The 20829-nt window shown below is 45.0% G+C and overlaps 1 protein-coding gene across 1 annotated transcript; it reads right to left on the bottom strand.

Moving 5' to 3' along the window:
• Positions 1–12271: 12271 nt before the first annotated feature.
• Positions 12272–19183, bottom strand: LOC144108568 (octopamine receptor beta-2R-like). Its single transcript, XM_077641772.1, has one exon. The coding sequence runs from the start codon at positions 19158–19160 to the stop codon at positions 17964–17966; it is 1197 nt and encodes a 398-aa protein (XP_077497898.1). The 5' UTR covers positions 19161–19183; the 3' UTR covers positions 12272–17963.
• Between the last annotated feature and the right edge of the window lie 1646 nt (positions 19184–20829).

Genomic DNA, 20829 nt, shown 5'->3' with positions numbered 1-20829 from the left:
GCTACATTCAAGGTCAAACTTGCGGCCCGGCTGACGGCTCGAAAAGCTGGCGTAGTGAATGAAGCTTTTCGCTTCAAAAAACTCAGCGCCAATCCTTGTGTGTCTCTTTTCGGCCCTGACAAAAGTATGCGCTGGTCTTTTTGAAATGGCATACCAACTCGCCGAAGCATGAGTTCTAACTCCCCTATGCTTTTTTTTTGTGTTCTTGTCTTGACTGCCTTTGTATGCACGTCATAACAAGCCCCTCATTTTTCCTGTCCTAATCTCCTCAACCGCATTAATAGAGGTTTAAAATTATCAATGAACTGAAAATACCCATAGATAATAAGCGCAAGATATCCCCTTATTCCGTGGGCTGTCTTCAGCTGCGCTCACTGGAAATTTGCGTAATTTCGAAGTCACATTTTAGGGTAGAAATCCGGTTTAACTTGTTGTTTACGATATCTGCTCGAGTGCAATAATAAAAAAGTTAAGGTTTTACCTACAAACGAAGGGTATAATGCATAAATACGTCATGATTATTTGAACAAAACATACCCTGTGCGGCAACGAGAAAAAACTATTCAAATCACAGGAAACATAAAATTTTCTCAATATGGTTTATAACGAAAGGCCGTTCGCTATAGCACCATGACAATCCACAAAGCTTCCACGTGGATCTCATTAGGCTTAACTGCGCTCTTATGTGAATGTTCGGAACACTTGATAAACTTAAGACTAAAATTAAAGTCTCGTGTCTCCACACACTTCGCACATTATATAAACTAATCTGCATAACATACGTGTGCCTCAGACGATAACCCCTCTTGCCAGTCACCTTATAGTAGAATAATCAGGTGCTCACACACTTCACGCTGCTGACCGAATCGTGGCCATGTGGTAGAGCATCCGCCTCGCATTCGTGAGGTGCTGGGTTTCATCCCCAGTACCGCCGGGTACCCACCGGTTTTTTAATGGGTACAAGATTTCCCCCGGCCTGGTGCTCGTCTCTTCAAGGGTGAGACGTTTGGGAAAATGGTCCTGGACTAAACAGTTTCCTTGACGGATCAGAGATAAGTTCCGCCGCCAAGCAACCCTAAATCAACCTCATGCGGTAGAAGCCCAACTTCTGCCCCCCCCCCCCTTTTTTTTAACACGAACCACCTTTGCAGGCTGAGTGTTTGAAACTGGGTTTGCCCTCGAAAGGGCGCAGCGGGGTTTGCGGAGCCTCCTCCAAGCACACACCCCTGAAGAAGCCGGGCGCCGGGCCCGGGGTGGTTTGTACCCACTTTTACCGGTGGGTGTCCGGCGGAGGGTTTCGAACCAACCACCTCCCGCAGCCGCAACCGCATTGTGTTCTGCTCACCTAACACCGTGGCTTTCGTCTACCCACAGCTAGATTCCTAATAGCTTCTTAATAAGATATTTATTAACGCGAATTGCCGCAAATCAGGAATGAGCTTCATTTTGAAACCCTGCCACTGAAAACTGAAAACACGGTTACTTCGCTTTAAATATAGTGGCACATCGCTCCGAAATCGTTAAACGACACACAGTGGGAAGTACGCAAGCAATTTCTCTAGTCGTTATAATGCACGTCAGTGCACTACAGAAATAAAGCGATGCCAGCAGTCAGGAAATTCCGCCCTGCAAAGTAAGGTCCTGTATTAGCATAATAAAACGTGACGAAGGAGGGACAGACGACATGAATGCTACTAACAAATGAAGGAGTATTGAGAGCGACGCAATAAAGAGAAAGTGTCTGAACAACCTGAGACGAAAAATTTCACGAGCAGTCACGAATGATAACGACGGCTCCGACTGTGCCAGGGCACCCCACTAGCAAATAAAATTCAACACTTTCATAGCTAAGAAATCACAATGTTCTAGCTCTTTTATGTTGTTTCTTGATAGATATCTAGTACCGCTGTGTTTTTTTTTTCATTTTTAATGCAATTTATCTGCTCGTTGCTAAGAAATCTCCAGTCGTTAGTAGCGTTAACAGCAACTGCGCAAGACACAAGTACAAAAACACTACGGCGAAGTAAATGTGGTTAGGTTTTGTTCCAGTTATAACTAAGTAGTTTCCTTTATTTACAAGGAGCCAGCTAGCCCGAAAAGATCACGTCAGCTGGCCTGCTGTCAGCATGAGGCTAAATCCGTTCCTGTTCTTCACGCAGTTTCTTCTTCGCTCGACAGTGACGGTTGGGACTATGCAAGATGCAGCAGGCGGTTATCATAGCACCCGACCCAGCTCAAGATTGCGCATATGACCAGCAGCACTACATCTTCCCCTGGGCGTCATCTTACCGAGGATCTTTGACATCATCGACAGCTATAAACAGCGCGCCTGGCCTACGACAGTTCAGTTGGAACGTCGGCTGGCCTGCTATTAACATGAGGCTAAATCTGTTCCTGATCGTCATTCAGGTTAGTAACGAAGCTTATACTATAAAATCGATTAATGTTTTCTTTTTCTCCAAATGACACGCCCACACAGCCTTTGCATGCTATGCTTGAGTGTTCGGGTCTCGCTCAATCCCTACTTATGTTATGCGGGAAGGTAGAACCGAACCCTCGTCCCACGACAAAGGAAGTGCTCACTGCATTACTTGACGGACAGAAAAGCATCCGAAGCGCACTCGACGAGATTGAATCCGAGCTTAAAGTTGTTTTTTTTAAACGTCTTTATTTCTGCATAAAATAGGCCTAGCCTTGCGGCAGAAATGAGGGGCTTCATGGGGGTGGAGGTGGGGGAGGGGCAGGAGGGCCGGTCTCCACTTCTTCTTCGAAGTGGGGTGGTCCTAAGGTCTAATCTCGAGCTCATTGCCATACGCCTTGCCATTACTCGAATAGTAGATCGACAGGATCCGGCTCCATGCAATTATCATGTTTACACTGATTCACAAGCAGCGTACACCGCATGCCGCGCGGGGGGAGCAGACTATGCCGTTCTCAGCGCAATTCGAATGGAAGCCCGACGCCTGCGAGAGGAGGGCTACACTATTGTTATTAGATGGATTCCTGCACACGATGGAATCACTGGAAACGAAAAGGCACACCAGGCAGCGCGCGCTGCAGCTCTTTCCGCACCTTTGCCTGGATGCACACTCGTTTCCGCTTCGGGCCCGTGATGACGTTGCACATCCGTCGTCACCTCCTATGGATAGGGCCGAGACATTGCATCGCGCACAATGCTATCGCCGCCGCATCCTCCAGCACGTGGCGAACCCTGAGCAATTATACCGCCGCCCACCTAGAAGGGTAGAGGCGGTACTCCTCCGCCGCGCCCAGACTGGCCAGCTTCTGTCGCCAGCAAAGCTCAACCTCATCAACCCGCACTCATACCCGACCCCTCAATGCCCGGCATGCCCGGCCAGAGGCACGGCCGAACACCTTTTGCGGCGCTGCCCTGCTTTTGACGTGGTGCGGGAGCGAGCACTTCAGTCCCTGGGCGGGCACCGACCTGGCACCTTGCAGGAATGAGTCGATCCACCATTACACATCGGATCATCGGACGCACTCCGGCTCTGGCGGGTTTTTCTTAAAATGGTTAAGGCCGCTACATCAACTATTAGGGAAGTTAAACCAGAAGTGTTTAAGCTGGAAAGAATGCCCAAATTATCATAATAGGCTAGCGGAACAAGAAGACCGATCCAGGCGAAACAGCATTGTGTTTCCTATGTCAGAAGAGGAAGATGAAATGGCAGATGATTTGACGGAAAAGGTGGTCAACGACCTTTTCGGAAACACCCTTGTTGTGACTACTTCATCGGATGAACGCATTCACGGAATAGGCCGCAAGCAGCTCAACAAACAGCGACCCGTGATTATAAAGCTGACTGACCACCGTGAGAAGATGGCCGTATTGAACTGCCGCAATCTTAAAAGGGAAGATGTTCTGGTTTCAGATGATTTTTCAGCCCCAACCAAGCTAAAACGCCAGAAGCTATGGCAGAGCACATCAGAATTCCGAAAAAAAAATGGTGGCAAAGCCAAGTTGGTCTATGCCAAAATTAAAATTGATGGCGAACTGTTCGCAAGGGATGATATGGAAATTAAATGGGTTCCTGTTAGAAAGTCCGCTGACAGCCTGGAGCTATGATCTGAAACTGTTGACAAGAAAGCGCTCTGTTGCCTGAACGTTACTGCCCGTAGGATTGTGAATAAGTCTGAAGACTTTGAAAGCATTACTATGACGTACAAACCGCACATAATGACAATAACGGAGACTTTCCTTCACAGTGAAATCAGGGACGACGAATTAACACCGCTGGGCTATCAAATTCACCGCACAGATAGAAATTCCCAAGGCGGCGGCTCGCGATTATCTTCCGAGAGGCACTTCGCGTGGAAAGGCTGCCTAACATACCTGGTATCGAATGCTTAATCGTAAAAATATTTTTTGAAGACCTCAGTCTTGCTGTGGCAGGGTTTTACCGGCCGCCTAGCTCAGGTAGCTCCTTTTTTGAAAAACTTAACGAGTCCTTGTGGGCTAGCAGAAGTCACTCCTGTCTAATTCTTGGTGGCGACTGTAACGTTCCGTCTATAAACTTGAGCAATAAATTCACCAATCCATTATGCAGCTCTGCTGAACTTTTTGTTCATGTCGTAGTGTTTCATGACTTAACGCAATTAGACACTGAAGCAACACGAATACAAAGTAGAACCATGTCTATTCTACGTCTTTTCCTTGTTAGTAATAGCATACTTCATCGCAGTCCCGAAATACATGTTCTTGAAGGTATATCTGAGCACAGATGGCAAGCTTAGCTATAGATCTGAAATGTAAAAAAACAACAAAATACTGGAATCTATGGTACCGATCTTTACACCAGATGATGTGGGTATAGTAGACATGCTTGATATCTCGCTTTCAAAATTTGTTGTCCTCTCTGAATCAAGAGCGTGTTCTGCTGATGATTTGTGGCTTTTCTTTAAAAACATTGTCTTGAAGTGCACTGAGGACGTTAAAAGTGCACTGAAAACATTGTCTTGAAGTGCCATTCTGAGCACAGTGTGTGCGAGGCACGAACCCATCTATGACAAGACATTGTACGCCAGGAACAAAAGACGAAAAGGATGCGAAAGGAACTTCGTCGTGGCCCATCTGAGGATACTCTGCATAAACTTTCTGACATGCGTATGCAGTTAAAGCTCAGCATTAAAAAGGCTAAGGAGCATTATCGCAGCGTAACCATGAAAAACGCCACTTCTTCCCGGCAAAGTTTTGGCGACATTTCAAACTGAGCAAGAAGGCAATATCAAATCTCTGTATTGATGACACTATTATAACCAAGCAGTCGGAACTGATGATAGTTATCAACCACACTTCATTTTACCTTACGATTGTCCTGCCATTGCTGATATAACAGTAACTGAGAAAGGTGTTCTGGGGGGGGGGGGGGTCGCTGCTTTTGAACACAGGCAGTAAAAAATCCGCTGGAACAGACTGCATACTAAGTGCTTAATAATAATAATAATAATAATAATAATAATAATAATAATAATAATAATAATAATAATAATAATAATAATAATAAATCTTTTATTGCACATAACGTGTACAGGGCAATGAAACGGGCCTGTCACAGCCTCTAGTGGCTTGAGGGACTTGGCCCGGCAAAGTCGGCAGACGGATGTGCAATATAAACATAAAATATGAACATAATATCAACACAATACTAACACGAAATGAATAGTGACCAAGGTGCAAAAGGTTAGGAAAAGTAACATGAACAAGTAATGAAAATAAACTGCAAGGAACCTAAGTTAAGACAACAATAGTTTAACAATTCGTGACAGATCATGAACATTTTTCAGACATATAGAAACCGTGTTATAGTGAGTGAACCATGATTTTTAGCACTTTTTTTGACGTTGCGGAAAACACTTCCTCTGGCAAGTCATTAAAAATTTGGGGAACATAAACACAACGCCTGGCTTCCCCATACCTTGTTGAGGAGCGCGGCACCTTAAAACGAATGGAACTACGCAGGCGTCGGGAAGCTGTATTTCGTGTTTTGAAATTGCTGTCCCAGAAATGTCGTACCACTACAGTCTGTAGAAAGAGTGTTCGAAAGCATGGAAGACCAAGGGCTGTGAAAATATTATCAGACATAGAGAAGGGGGCGTTATAGGCTATGTTTTTTAGTATGTTTCTTAATAAAGTGTCAACTCTGTTTTGCCATCTGGCGGAGCAAAAAGCAAAAACAGTAATGCCATATCGGAGAATGTTGTACACCAGAGCATGCGCAATATTTTTTTATGTGAAAAGGAACAATGGATTTTATATGAAAAAACAACCAGGCCGCGCTCCGAAGCTTATCACAGACATGTGATAGCTGGCTGTGCCAAGACATATCACTGTCGAAGAAGACTGCCAAGTATTTTACTGCATTCATATAGGCGACCGGCACGCATCGACAGGGAAAACAGCCATGAACATGTAGAAAAACCGGCGCATCCATAGCTGTTAGTTTTAACGGGGATCTGAAGCAAACGAGTTTTGTTTTAATCGGGTTAACCTCCAAGCAGTTATTAGTGAACCAAGTCATTGTTTTTTGTATATTATTCTGGAGATTAGTAATGGTCATGTTGTAAGAAAAGTGCTTGGAAAGCAAAACAGTGTCGTCGGCGTATTGAAATATTAGACCTTTGGAAATAACCTGAGATAAGTCATTAACGAACAAATTGAACAGAAGAGGTGATAATATGGAGCCCTGTGGAACGCCGGCCTTCAATGGAAGTTGACTACTAACATTTGTCATCCGGTCTAAAACAACAACTTGTGAACGACCGGAACGGTAATTCTTGAGCACATCGTAAAATGGACCTCTGAAGCCTATAGAGTATAGCTTTTCGAATAAAATACCGTGATGAACTGTTTCAAAAGCTTTAGAAATGTCTAAAAATAAAGCAACACTAAACATATTTTGATCGAAAGCTGAAAAAAGTTCATCGGAGAACTCTTCAAGAGGACCTACAGTACCACGACCGGGAACAAAACCAAACTGGCGGGTTGACAAAATGGGAAATTTTTCAACAAAGGATGACATGGATCTCAGAAGAAATTTCTCGATTATGTGGGAAAGTATAGGCAAGATCGAGATGGGTCGATAGTTTTTCATGTCGTCTTTTTGTCCTCCTTTAAATAGCGGTTTAACTAAAGCAGTTTTACGGTCATCCGGGAAAAATGCAGTGCTCAGAAAACCATTCAGCATGAAAATCAGAACATCAGACAATGCCTCGAAATTTCTTTGGAGCAAATTTGCTGCCAAGCCGTCAATACCAGGAGGTTTATTTCGCTTGAAGCTAAAGATTATATCACGCAGTTCTTGTTTTGTAGTGCTATCTAGAAAAGCGGACGCAGAGTTTGATTCTTTCAACGTGTATTGGTATGTCTGACTGGAAGATGCTTTCTCTGAGGCCAGTGCGAAAAAACGATTAAAACTAACTGCGACTTCGATGCAATCTCCCGGAAAGAAGGAAAGCGGAGACGTACTTGCAGAATTTTTGCCCCGAAGGTGGTTTATTAGTGACCACGTTTTAGTGGCATTCCTTGACGACTGGCGAAATTTTTGAAAAAAGTACTGGCGCTTCGTGGATCTTGGCAGAGCGACCACCCTATTTCTTGCGGCTTTATACTCCAGCCGAAAGGCTTGATTTTTTGGTACCCGTTTACATCGTCTCCAAAGTATGTCTCTGTATGAAATGACACGCATTACGTCAGGGATCAACCAGTTATATTCTCTTCGGCGCTTTATCATTACGACGCGCTTAGAATTGTTCTCAAACTTCCTTATTTGGTCGCAGAAGATACTATAGACCTTCTCCGGTGAATTAGACTCAGTTATTGTTAACCAGTTAAATTGCTAATTAAGCTATCTAAGACTCTATGGTCAGCTATTGTAATATAGGTGAGGTTATTTGGAACAGCGTTTCGTGAAGAATTTGATAAAGGAAAAGATGAAGACTAACGACAAGCAACCAGATAGTGATCCGCGAAGCGCTGTAATATAACACAGGAGGTAAACGAGTAGTTAGGAGCGCGTAAGATAATGTGGTCTATACATGAACTAGTTAGATGATCGTTAACCATTTCTTCACGAGTAGGAACTGTGGTCGTATTTATTAAACCACATGAGGACAGGACAGACAAGTAATCGGAAACGGTGCCCATTGTAGGGCACAATGTATTTATGTTTAAGTCGCCCACTAAACATATTTCTTCCACGGAATTCCAGAGGTGCAATGTTTCTTCGAGTTCTAGCAGAAATCGGGTGATACTACCGCTAATAATAATAATAATAATAATAATAATAATAATAATAATAATAATAATAATAATAATAATAATAATAATAATAATAAAAAGCTTCTTTATTTCCATCAGTGATGGAGGAGACTGCGGGTAACAGTCGTTTTAGAGGCAAGCTACTTGACTAGAGCCCACAGCCTCCTTTACAAGGCAAGCAACGTGAACAGGGAATAGACATGCATAGCAATTGACTTCATATGGAATATGCACAAAAATAAAGGCAAAAAACGCAAATTACATAAAAAGCTCAATTATTTAAGATAGAATGAGTGACAAAAACTTCACGTAATGCTCGTACTAGTGATGTATAAAAATCAAGATCTGATTTTTGAAAAGTATTTAAATGTGTTGGTATTGCCTATGATATTTTTGTGTAGAATAAATGGTTCGGCAAAGACCACCTTCCACTGTTCCCTGAATCTTGTAGCTCAAGACTGTGTGTTCGTGGTAAGATTAGATAATTCATAAAGAAACTTTATATTTTCTTTTACCTCCGGCTTGAAAGCTTGACCTGACTTGTAATTATAAAGGTTAAATAAACATGGGTATCGTTAGATACGCCAAATATTTAACTATTTTATTTAAGGAATCCCAGGGCAAGCAGATTGGATTGGAAAACATTTAATTCGTCAGAAAAGGCAGAATGCAGACAATCCGTGCTAGGTGGCTAACAGTCCACGGCTGACAGCGACCTGGGTAGCCCATTCAATGACCCGGGTTTGAACTCCCAAGTCTGAGCTGACCAACACGGCCTCCCACTGCTCGAGAGTAGGAACCTGTATTAGAGATTTCGGGGGCGGCTCCTCTTTACATTTCCACAATAGGTGATCATAAGTGGCTAAATCACCACATAATGTACATGCAGGGTCGTATTCACCGGAGTAGAATTTTGACAACAGGTAAGGCTTCATGAAGGATCGCGTCTGGAGTCGCCTCCAAGTGGTCTCCTGCTCCTTATTAAAGGCTTTGTCTGGAGGAGGGAATATCCTCATTTCAAGTTTAAAATGATTAGTAACATCGTGAAAAGATGACAGGCCGTCCTTCGAAAAACTCTCAGCAACGGCAGCGTCCCCTGCTCGGCTGACGAATCCTCGAGCTGTTATGTGTGCCGCTTCGTTACCAGGGTTCCCCGAGTGAGCCGGGACCCATATCAATTCAATAATTCTGTCTAAGTCTTTGGTTTGACCCAATATGCTCATTGCTGCCTGAGAAATTCTGCCCCTCGCATAATTGCTTATGGCAAATTTAGAGTCGCTGAGTATGGTAGTAGCTTCTGTGTTAATGATAGCAAGGGCGATTGTCGCCTCTTCTGCCGTTTCCGAGGATTTCGTTATGGTAGTGCCGGAGACTATCAGTCTACCTTGCGTATCCACCGCCGTTAGTGCGAACGCTTGTTTCTGGGGATATTCTGCGGCATCTACATATACTGCATGTTCATCTTGGTTGTATATGTTGTGTAGAGCTTTTGCCCTAACCCTTCTTCTCCACTCGTGGTGAGCAGGATGCATATTCTTAGCTAGTGGCTTAACTCTTATTACCTTAGCGATGCGTTTAGGTATCTGTGTTTTGGTATCTTGGGGTGGCAACTGTATGCCTAGTCCTAAACGATCAAGTATGGTTCTTCCTGCTTTGGTGCGGGAAAGCCGGCCTCTCTGCATTGTTAAGTGTGCCTCTGTAAGCTCGTCTAAGGGGTTGTGTACTCCCAAGCCCAGAAACCTTTCGGTGGAGGTACAGTTCGGAAGCCCTAATGCTACCTTGTATGCTGTTCTAATCATAGACTCTACTTTGGCTTTTTCACTACTGTCTAATTTTAAGTTGGGAGTGCGTAGAGAAGCCTGCTATATTACATATGCTTGTACTATTTTGCCAAGTTCTGTCTCCTTCACTCCCTTCCTTTTGCTTGCAATTCGTCTAATTAGTCTTACCGTCATAATGACGGTTGTCTGGAGTTTTTCTAGTGTTACCTTGTTCTTCCGGTTCGAGTGAAGGATGAGTCCCAGGATTCTTATAGTTTGAACTTCCTTTACAGGGAGCCCTTCCACCCAGATTTTCAGTGAAGGCGGAGGTTTGTAATTTTTTGCTCGAGGGCCCCTTGGTTTGTATCTGATTAGAAATAATTCGGACTTGGAGGGCGAGCAGGTTAGCCCTGCTTTACCCGCCAGGTCTTGTATTATGTCTACAGCTTGTTGCAGGGTATCCTCTATCTGACCATCGCTGCCAGTTGTGGTCCATAAAGTGATATCATCTGCGTAGAATGTGTGTTGCAGCCCCGGGATGGCTGCTAATTTAGAAGGAATTTTAATTAGTGAGAGATTAAAAAGGAAGGGGGACAGGACTGAGCCCTGTGGCGTTCCTTTACCTCCAAGTGAGATAGAGTCTGATTTAATCTTTCCCACTGCTATCTCTGCCGTTCTGTTACTGAGAAATGACTTGATGTACTGGAAAGTTCTTTCCCCTGGGTTGATGTCCGAGAGATTCCTTAAGATAGCATCGCGTGTGACATTATCAAACGCCTTGTTCAAATCCAAGCCTAATATGGCTTTAGTTCCTCTGCTGCGTTCCATGTCTATTATGTCTGCCTTGAGTTGCAGCATAACATCTTGGGTAGAAAGATTAGCCCTGAAGCCTAGCATGGAGTTAGGGAGTAAGTTACTGTCCTCAGCGTATTCTTGTAGCCGATTGAGAATTATATGTTCCATTAACTTTCCTAAGCAGGATGTTAAAGAGATTGGGCGGAGATTCTCTATACACAATTTCTTGCCTGGCTTTGGAATGAATGTAATCTTTGCATGTTTCCATTCTTGTGGAATGTTTCCGTCTCAGGGCGAGCAGAACTTCCAAGGGATTGGAACAACGGCAAGATTGTCCCTTTCGCCAAAAATGAAAACCCGTCAAATATTTCGTTATACAGAACTGTTTCTATTTTATGCACACGCGTGAATACACTTGAACATATCTTCAAACATATGTCAGAGTTTCTAGAAAATAACCTAACTGATTTCAGACAGCATGGGTTTCGTAAGGACCTGTCAACGGTAACACAGTTGCACGGAGCTACTCATGATTTTTCTGCATCATTAGATAAGCAGAGCCAGGTATACATTATATTTTTAGATTTCGAAAAAGCGTCTGGTAGCTTGTCCCATCGGAAACTACCTTTAAAATGAATTTAATATTCATTAACACTCCATCGACGGCATTAATTAGATCCCAGCTTCCGTTTTATCAGGCACACCGAACGGATCCGTCCTCGGACCACATCTCTTTTTAGTATTTATTAATGACATTGTCCAAGATACACCAGTGAAAACTAAATTGTTTGCTTGTGATTGTATTTTGTACCACGAAGTTAGCAGACCAAATTACCAGGCTCTTCTAAATCTATCACTATCTAAAATAGAACGTTGGTGTTCTGCGTGGCAGACGAAGGTAAATGAAAAACAAATTGTGTCTTGACAATTATAAGGAAACGAACTCCATTATCTTTTCAGTATTGCATAAATGGACGCTGCCTTTCTTCGGTAAAAAAGTTATAAATACTTAGGTGTCATGATCACATCTGATCTCAAGTGGAGCGCACATATGCCATGAGGAAGCTTGGCTATTTGAAACGGCGCCTCCGGGAGTCGACGGTAGAAATAAAATTACCGGCTTATAAAACATTCATAAGACCGATTATTGAATACGCCTCAGTCATTTGGGACCCATTTATTGAACTTAATATTAACAAACTTGAAAGTGTCCAAAGGAAATTAGTAAGATTCGTCTTTAGTTCATATTGTTCGCGGACTTCTCCGACCCAGCTCTTAGGACAAGCTAATTTAGACTCATTGAAGATAAGGCGTCATCGTGATAGGTTGAAATATATGTATTTAATATATCATGGCAATCCACCTATCAAAAAGAATTTGTACGTTGCAGAGGTAACTGGGCGTCCCACATGAGGAGATCATTCCAAAAAAGTAAAAGAATTCATTTGCAGAACTGACTGCTTTAGTAATCCATTTTTTTCCAAGAACTATCCGTGAATGTAACCAGCTCAGTGCGTACATTGTCAAAAAAAAACAACAACTGTCCAGTCATTCTTGAGTTTGCTTTAACCCGAGTAGCATTCGTCCGCGGCTTGCGGCAACGCCCACCTTTATTTTGCCTATGTAACATGTTCATATGTCCTGTTTCTCCTGTAAATTGCCTCGGGCGTGATGCCTTGAATGATTTTTTTATTATTGTGTTGTGCACATACACATTTCAGTGATCCGTCTTCTTGCTTAGATTTTTTTCCTTAGCCCTCTGTGAGTACTTGAGTACACACACTTTTTATCTGTAATACAAGTGTCTATGCAAGCGATAATAAAATATCGTTCCTTAGCTGCTTTTTCCTTAGTGGAAAGTGCGACGCACATTTTGTTTTACCCCATGTGCTTCTTGTTATGTGTTTTTTTTATTTTCTTCGCTCTACCACCCACTCCTGCCCAAAGCAGGAAGGCTGGCAGTATTGATGAAATAAATAAACAAACAAATAAATAATGTTCTCGGTAAGTAGTGCTCGTATCGTCAGTGTCTCTTTCGTCTCGTTTTGCTGCGTCAGTATTCTAGGTAATGAACCGAGTAGCCCAACTTCATCGATTGGCCATCTTAGTAAGCTATACGGGATTTCCGTCGATAAAGCCCCTCGCTTTTTCACGACGCCCAGAGAGAATTCGCGTCATTTCATCAAACGAAAACACCGTGAAACACTCCATACGTTCTGCAAGTAGGGCTTCAAGGACAGCAGCACCGGCACAGGCGTCGGTTCCAAATGATGATTATTCTGTGTCAAAATAGCATCAGTCCTCACTTTTTCGACGAAGAAATTTATTGTCCGAATAAGGCACCCTCGAACAGTTCCCAGCAATCCGTTCCTGTAAGTACCTCGTAGGCGAACACAGAATGCCGCATAAGGCGACGAGCCGCTCAACTTGAGTGATGAATGTTTTGAGCACCTTCATACGTTGCTGTTGTAGTGCTATTTCTAGTTGTGGCCGATTGTAGTGCAGCTGTATGTCAACAGGCACTTCCGCAATTTCGATCTGCACTTGGCACCGGGCCACTATAACAGCGAATGCAAATTTAATTATTTATTTTACCCTCAGGGCAAAACATAACACAGGGGAGTGGGTAACACGCAATAACACTGACAATACAAAACAAGAGCAGAGAACAATAAATTACCAAAACATAGATAAGAGTTAGAATAAGTGATCAACAAAATATATTATACAATATAACTGTAACTGCAGACCGAAACAATACAGGGTCAGAAACTGAGCCAATCGAAGAAGGAAGGTGGTTCCAGTGATATGACGTGAGAGGAACAAAATAATCCAACAAGGTTTTAGTTTTGCATGCAGAAATGCCTACCTTATGTATGTGATGTGTATAGCGTGAAATATATGAAGGCGGAAGAAGTAACTCGCAGCGAATGGACTCATGATGAAACATTTTGTGAAAAAGAGACAGGCGGGCACTTTTGCGTCGGGATGGAAGTGAAGTTAGGACCAGGGCAGCCTTCGTAGCAGTTACGCTTGATGCACGTAATATGAATTCCAAGATACTTATATGTTGTACTTCGGTAAATGTTAACTCAACATAAAACAATCATGTGAGTGGTTCAAGTAGCCCAGCGGTAAGAGTATATACGGGCAAATCACTACTAAGACAAGAAATGCGCATACGTTTGCACTTGCAGCATTAAACGTCATATTCCGAGTTTTACACCATGATGAGAAAGCGTCAAGGTCAGACAGAATCATGTGCTTTGCATTATTATTTGTTATTTCCTGAAAAAGAACGCAGCCATAAGCAAACAGATAAACAGAAGAAGATTGATTACAGGGTAAATCATTGATAAATATAAGAAAAAGCAGGGGCCCCAAGAAGGTGCCTTCGTGAAAATCGGAAAGAAAAGTGTGAACGATGGAATGAACGTTGTTGACTACAACAAATTGCTGACGATGAGTAAGGAAAACTTCGAGCCATTTAGAATGTCTCTAATCCTACCATGCGCAGTTTTAGTAACAAAAGATGATGGGAAACCTTATCAAATGCCTTTGCGAAATCTAGGAAGATACAGTCGGCGACCGAGCGAGGGGCTAAAATTGCGTGACGTTTGTGTGTGAATAAGAGTGAATAACAGGACTTCCTAAAACCATTCTGAGAGGGATGAAAAAACGAGTTTCATTCAAGGAAAAAGACAATATGGGAAAAGCGTTATGTGCTCCAAGATTGACATGGGATGCTGGTGATCTGGACCGGTAGTTAAAAGGCGAGTGTTTATTATCATGAACATACACATGAACATGAACATGATTTAGTGTGACTAGCAGATTTTTGTATCAGAACGTTCACACAAAATTTTTGAAAATATTAGTCTCTTAACTGGGCACGCAGGTTATTTAGGAGCACAGTTCTGGGTTTGTTGTTAGTACGAGGCCTAATGTACTTGCTGTAACTTTAGTCATTCTTGTAGATTCAGCAACGATTTGGGGAAGATTAAACAGCAAGGATAAGTTAGTGAATTCTTTACATAGTGTCAAAGATGAGGCAGGTTGCACCAAGGACCAATCGATGCCCGGAAAGTTGAAGTCGCCAAATATGAAGATAGAGGACGAAGGGCCACGCATTACCACGACATTAATGGTATCATGAAACTTCGCAAACAATGTAGGAGATGCATTAGGCGGTCGACAGCATGCGGCTAGGATTATTCTGCGGTAGCCTAGTTGAAGAGGGACCCATATCAATCCGATGCTTGATATTATGTGAAGAGAATATGACAATTTTTTTTACTGTCAGCTCTTAGTACGTCACCACCTTGCCGATCTTACCTGTCACGTCGATAGAAGTGGAAGTGATTAGATGAATCGAATATTTCAGTCATGAATGTACTCATGCAGCCAAGTTTCAGTTAGGACGTTGATGCCCGCGCAACACGCACTTATGGCAGAGGAGCTTTCTGTACGTCTTTTGATGACACTTAGGATGTTAGTAAATAAAACCGATGTTTGGGCTACGCTTAGACGACGGCCACTACCCCTCGGTAGCCGTTAGTCAGATTTACCAGGACAAGATGTAGCGAGAAGAGACGAAGGCGATGCGTTCTGAGGTAATCTAAAATGTTTTATCGTTGACAGGGTCATACAAGAAGGATGGGTCGTTCGCGACAAACCTAAAATGTTTTATCGTTGACAGGGTCATACAAGAAGGATGGGTCGTTCGCGACAAACCTGTTGTATTTTAGCTTAAAAGAGGGGGAGCCGCGTAGTGATTCGGCAAAGCCATTCAATTTTTTGCGCGTTCGGAGTGCGGTAAACGAGTAATCTTGTGTCACTTAAATGTCTTTCCTTTGATGTATTTTTTTTTACATTTCAGGATGTTTTCTTTGGTTTTGAAGTAGCTGAATTTCACAATCACCAGATTGCATCCAGAATTAGAATACCGCCCTAATCGATGAGCTTTATCAATGTCATTAGGCGACAGTTCGGGGTGAACACCTTTGGAAGGGAAGTTTTTTTTTTTTCCGGCTGATCCCATGTTTCATGTTCACGGTCATCGGCTATACTATGAAAAGTAAACCATTTCTACAACTCTGGTCTTCTAATTCATGAATTCTTGCCTGCCGCAGCTGATTTTCTTTGCGAAGATCAAGAGCAGTGCTTTCAAAATCTTGCTTTACTTCGTATATTGCTTCAAGTGAGTGTTCAACTGTCATAAGTATAGAATTCATATTGGCGACGGCTGAATCAATACTCTGCTGTCCACTCCAAAGTCCTCCGATGTTTTTTTTTTTTTACATCTTGGATACTGACTGAAAGCGCGACTGACTCTGACTGCCTGCAATTCCTTCAAGATACGAGGTATTTCCATGTTTTGTTCCGATTGTGTTAATATGATATTAGCTGCATGATTACTCTCCTCGCACGTGGTGTCTGCTCGGATCGCCGGTGATGATTATGCTACGCGTGTGAAAAGGGCCTGGATTTACTTCCACATCTCCCAACAATAGCAAAAGAAGACAACTGTCGAAGCATTCAGTCAACACGCTCAAAAACACCCGTGGGCAAGGGAGTAGAAACAAGCATCCAGAAATGCACTCTGGCAAAACAACAAAGACACATTTGTTCTTTATTCAGCTCCTGCCAAGAGCACATAAAACTGCTGCCAGAAGAGTGGCAATCCATTCAAGGCAGTGGTATTCTGTAGTCAACTTCCCGCCCTGACCACCGCACCATAACACATAGCCTAGCAAGAGAGACGATTGAGGGGCGACGCCACTTGCCGTAGTGAATCGCGAGGCACGAGCATTCCGACGGAGCCCCACGCGGTGCGCGCCTGCCTAACTGGGAGAACGTGGATGAGCATAAAAACATCAGTCTTCCCGTTGACTTAGCTACCCGAACAGGAAGTGCGGCACGGTGAAGATAGCCTACAGTTGCACTGCAGCGTGCGCTAAATTGAGTGACGTGGGCTTATGACGCATTAATACTCCAAAGCACCTCCCAACTTCGCGCCGTTCATCATTCTGTGCATGTTGATGTTGCAGTGGTGTTTTCAAGGGGTGCATCTCTCGCGGTAGGTATCATCAAGCTCCCAGCATTTTGACGCATCCATTACTTCGCAGGGCGAACCAATGAACAGTACCGTTCGATACACCATCTGCTAAAACCATGCCGTTCTTTAATTTGCGCCAACCTGCAAACACAGCGCCCTGAGCGGTGCGGTAAAAGGTCTATTTCCTGTGTTCCCTACAGCAGTGCATTGGGCATACATTATACCGTGCAGTTAATTCCCGAAAGTTCGAAGTTTAGGTCGCATATGCCCTTGTAAGCATAGTGTTCACATAAGCAAAATATACCACTAATGATTAGGCATGAAAACGCAACGCGCTGGTTGAGCGCGAACGTGCTTGGTACAGAACTCAGCATTCACTGAAATGGTTTTATTTTCAGAGATCTTTTCTTACTAATTCTTACAGAAAGTGACTTTATGTTCATGCAATATTCGTTTATCGTAGTGATACTCTCCCGTCCCTCGAGGCAATGGCACTAGTTGCACATGCAAAGCAACAAAGGTTCGTTAATGGTATGCAAAAAATCATAAGGGCCAGCAGAGGCCTGAACAACATAGTTACTGGGATGCTACCAGGGCGGAAAATATGTCATTAAAACGCTATGCATGATAATGTGGCATGAAAATGGGCCTTCAAAAAAAGAAGAGCACGTCAACCGTGTTGTGAGCCATGGATTAACAGTTATATGTAATGAGCACATAAATATAAGAAAATTTAACAAGGCCTTCTGGCGGCCACTAAAGACGCAGTACATGTCGCAACTGCAATAAAGTCATTTGCACATATCTCTGCAACAGAGAGTCGTTGTCCTTGGCATCTACCTGCTTTAGGCTTAGCCCGAGCGAAACCATTCATCACATTCAAATGACAGTCACGGCACAGGAGCGGAATGTCTCGAGCGAATGCCGGGCCATGCTCGAGCATGGCTTGCCGGGCGCCGTCATGAGTGTTCAGGGTCCAAACAGTCGGAGCGCTTTATTGATCCTAATCGCGCCGCCGGCCGGGGAGAGAGGCGAAGCGCAAGCTCTCGGCGACGAAAGGTTGCACTCCGCCTGTTCAGTCCCGCAGGCACTTACTCTCGGCCACGTCCAGCGTGGACCGGTAGGTGCAGTCGAATCGGATGGCACGGCTACGGCTACGCGTCATGAAGCAAGAGGCGCCCTTACATGAGCAGAAGATGGCCTGCAGCGTCTCCTTGAAGGCCTGGCGGAACTCGCGGTTGAAGTACGCGTAGATGACGGGGTTGAGCGACGAGTTGAGGTATCCGATCCAGAACAGCAGGTCTACCACAAGATCGGGACAGGGGCAGGCGTCTCCGCACATGGTCACCGACACGTACCACAGGAAGAAGGGCAGCCAGCAGAGGATGAACGCGCCCATGATGATGCCCAGCGTCTTGGCCGCCTTGTGCTCGCGCTTCATCTTGTTGATGGTGCGCTTGGTTGGCGTCGACTGGCCGCTCTCCGGGTCATCGCCGTGCGAGTTGCGGTGCGGCGGTGCGTGCACGTTGGGCAGGTCTGTGGAGTTGCGGCACAGCATGCCGGCGGGGCCCATCTGCGACTTGCACAGCATCTTCTCCTGCCGAGTGGCCTCGACATAGATGCGCCAGTAGGTGAACAGCATGATGCAGCACGGGATCCAGAAGGACACACTGCTCGAGACAATAGCGTACGGCTTGTTTACAACGAAGATGCACTCGTCTGGGTGGTCCAGCTTGTAGCCCAGGTGCTCGTCCGTCGTGTACCAGCCCATAAAGATGGGGATGAAGGAAATGAGGCCCGAGCTGATCCAGGCGCACGCCAGCATGATGGCCACAGTGCGGCCGGTTATTTTGGTCGGGTACTCTAGCGGCTTGATGATCGCGTAGTAGCGGTCCACGCTGATACAGCACAGGTGCATAATGGAGGCCGTGCTGAACAGCACGTCACACGAGTTCCAAAAGTCGCACACAGTCTGGTTGAAAAGCCAGCGGCCCGAGATGGTGACGGACGCGTTGAAGGTCATCGCGAACAGCGCCACCAGCGTATCCGCCAGCGCCAGCGACACGATGAAATAGTTCGTGGTGATGCGCAGCTTGTGGTGCCGAATAACCGAGGTGACCACGAGCAGGTTCCCGAACACTGCCGACGAAATGATGGTGACCAGCGCGAGCGTCTTGAGCACCAATTTGAGCACACCCTCCCAGGATTCGTCATCGCCGGCTTCCTCGTCCGTCAGATTGCCCAGGCTCGCGTTGGGCGCCGCCACGGTCATGCTGCCGCCCTGCTTCCCCGAGCCTCTGGCAGCAGCGGCGGCCCCGCCGCCACCACCGCTCCCCGAGGCTCACGCGGCGCCATCTCGCGCCATCGCTGCGAAGCCACCATCGATCCTCTTCTCCTCTTCCGCGCTTTCCAAGCCCGGCGCGCCGTAATAGGACGCCACCCCCGCCCCGCCGCCGCCGCTGGCGGCCTCATTAGTAGTGCCCCTCTTCTTGAGCTGCCGCCGCAGCTCGCTCCATCCGTACGTGGTGACGCGCCTTCCTTCGCCAGCTGTTTCTTTGCCACACTCAGATAGGCGCTGCGCTGAGGCAGTGCCATTTGATGCAGCGCTGGAGTATTTTTCTAGCCGGTCGCTGAGTGGCCACTGGGCACGTGGGTTCGAAGCCGCGTTGCAACAGAGCCCAGGTGCCGGTGACCACAGAAAGAAGTCGCGGAGGTAGAAATCAGCGTGGTGCTCCTACTATGGCGCACGACGTTGCTTTGTAGGGTTAAAATCCGTTAGTCAGTTAATGAAACAACATTTTCTTGTAATTTCACATTTGCACAATGAACATGACGAGGAGAGAGGGCCGCTTAGTGCGCCGAGAGAGCCCATCAATCACAGGTACAAAACATTTTTTTAACCACGGAAGAAAGCGCGGACTAACCGGAGAATAAGCAGATAGGAGGGCGCGCCTTCGCATGTCTATTTGCAATCTACATTGTATCATGAACAAGTCCCCCGACTGTGATAACCGAGTACACTAAATATGTAAGACACCACTTTAGCTATCTGCTAGCAATTATTACGCCCCAAGTATGAGAGCGAAGCAAACTTTTTCCTGCTCAGTTTTACCCTAAATGAGTTGATCGCACGATCCGTATGCAGAAGTGAATGTATATTTTTATCTTGAATGCGAAGCAATGGTTCCCTTTCATATTGTTACAAATCCGCGATCCTCAAAACAACTTCCTGGCAAGCAGTCACAGGCTTGGTTCCCCAGCCGAAGACGAAAGCGACTCCCGGCTACTTACAGCAAAAGCAGCGACAGCCGAAGCGCTGCCCGTTTCGCTCCACACCTACTGTTCAAAGTCCCACTGTCAGAAGACACTGTTTCGTATTATCTGAAATTTATTACGCCACAACATATGTATTAGCCTTTTTAGAAATGACGTCTATCGCTATTTTAGACAGTCAAGCATTTAAAATTCCTTTCTAAGCATCAAGCCCAATGCAGTGCGACTGTTCGTGGCTGGTTTTGTGTCATGTTATACGTTGCATTCAAACGCGTTACCGCTGTGGCAGCGGCTTCTACGCGGTTGGCTGCTGAGCACAAGAGGGGATAAAATCGCAGCATAAGCGGCCACGTTTCGTTTCGGGCGAAAGGCAAAAGGCGTCTTTGTGCAAGTTAAAGAGCCCAAAGTGGTCGAAATTATTCCGGAGGCTTGCACGCCTGTGCTTCTTTGTCTTTTCCTCATTTGTCGTTAACCACATTCCGAGTGGTTGCCTTGGTGAAGAGTGGTTCCCGCGGCAACAGCGCTCCGTTCTCGCCATAATTTTGTTCTTCCATGGTAACCATCCTCCGGCTGGGGTTTCTTCCGATCTCTAGATACCCTCCTCCTGCCACTGTAACCAACTTTCTAATGGTTCCGTAGTAACCCGCCACCGGTTACGCATATTTCCG

Source organism: Amblyomma americanum, chromosome 1 (genome assembly GCF_052857255.1).
Source record: "Amblyomma americanum isolate KBUSLIRL-KWMA chromosome 1, ASM5285725v1, whole genome shotgun sequence".
NCBI classification, from domain to species: domain Eukaryota; kingdom Metazoa; phylum Arthropoda; class Arachnida; order Ixodida; family Ixodidae; genus Amblyomma; species Amblyomma americanum.
Note: the sequence above shows the minus strand (reverse complement) of the source record. Positions and strands in the feature narration are given on the sequence as shown.

Bases quoted from the DNA above. Each gene is read 5' to 3' on its own strand.
- LOC144108568 (XM_077641772.1), bottom strand. From the start codon at position 19,160: ATGACCGTGGCGGCGCCCAACGCGAGCCTGGGCAATCTGACGGACGAG.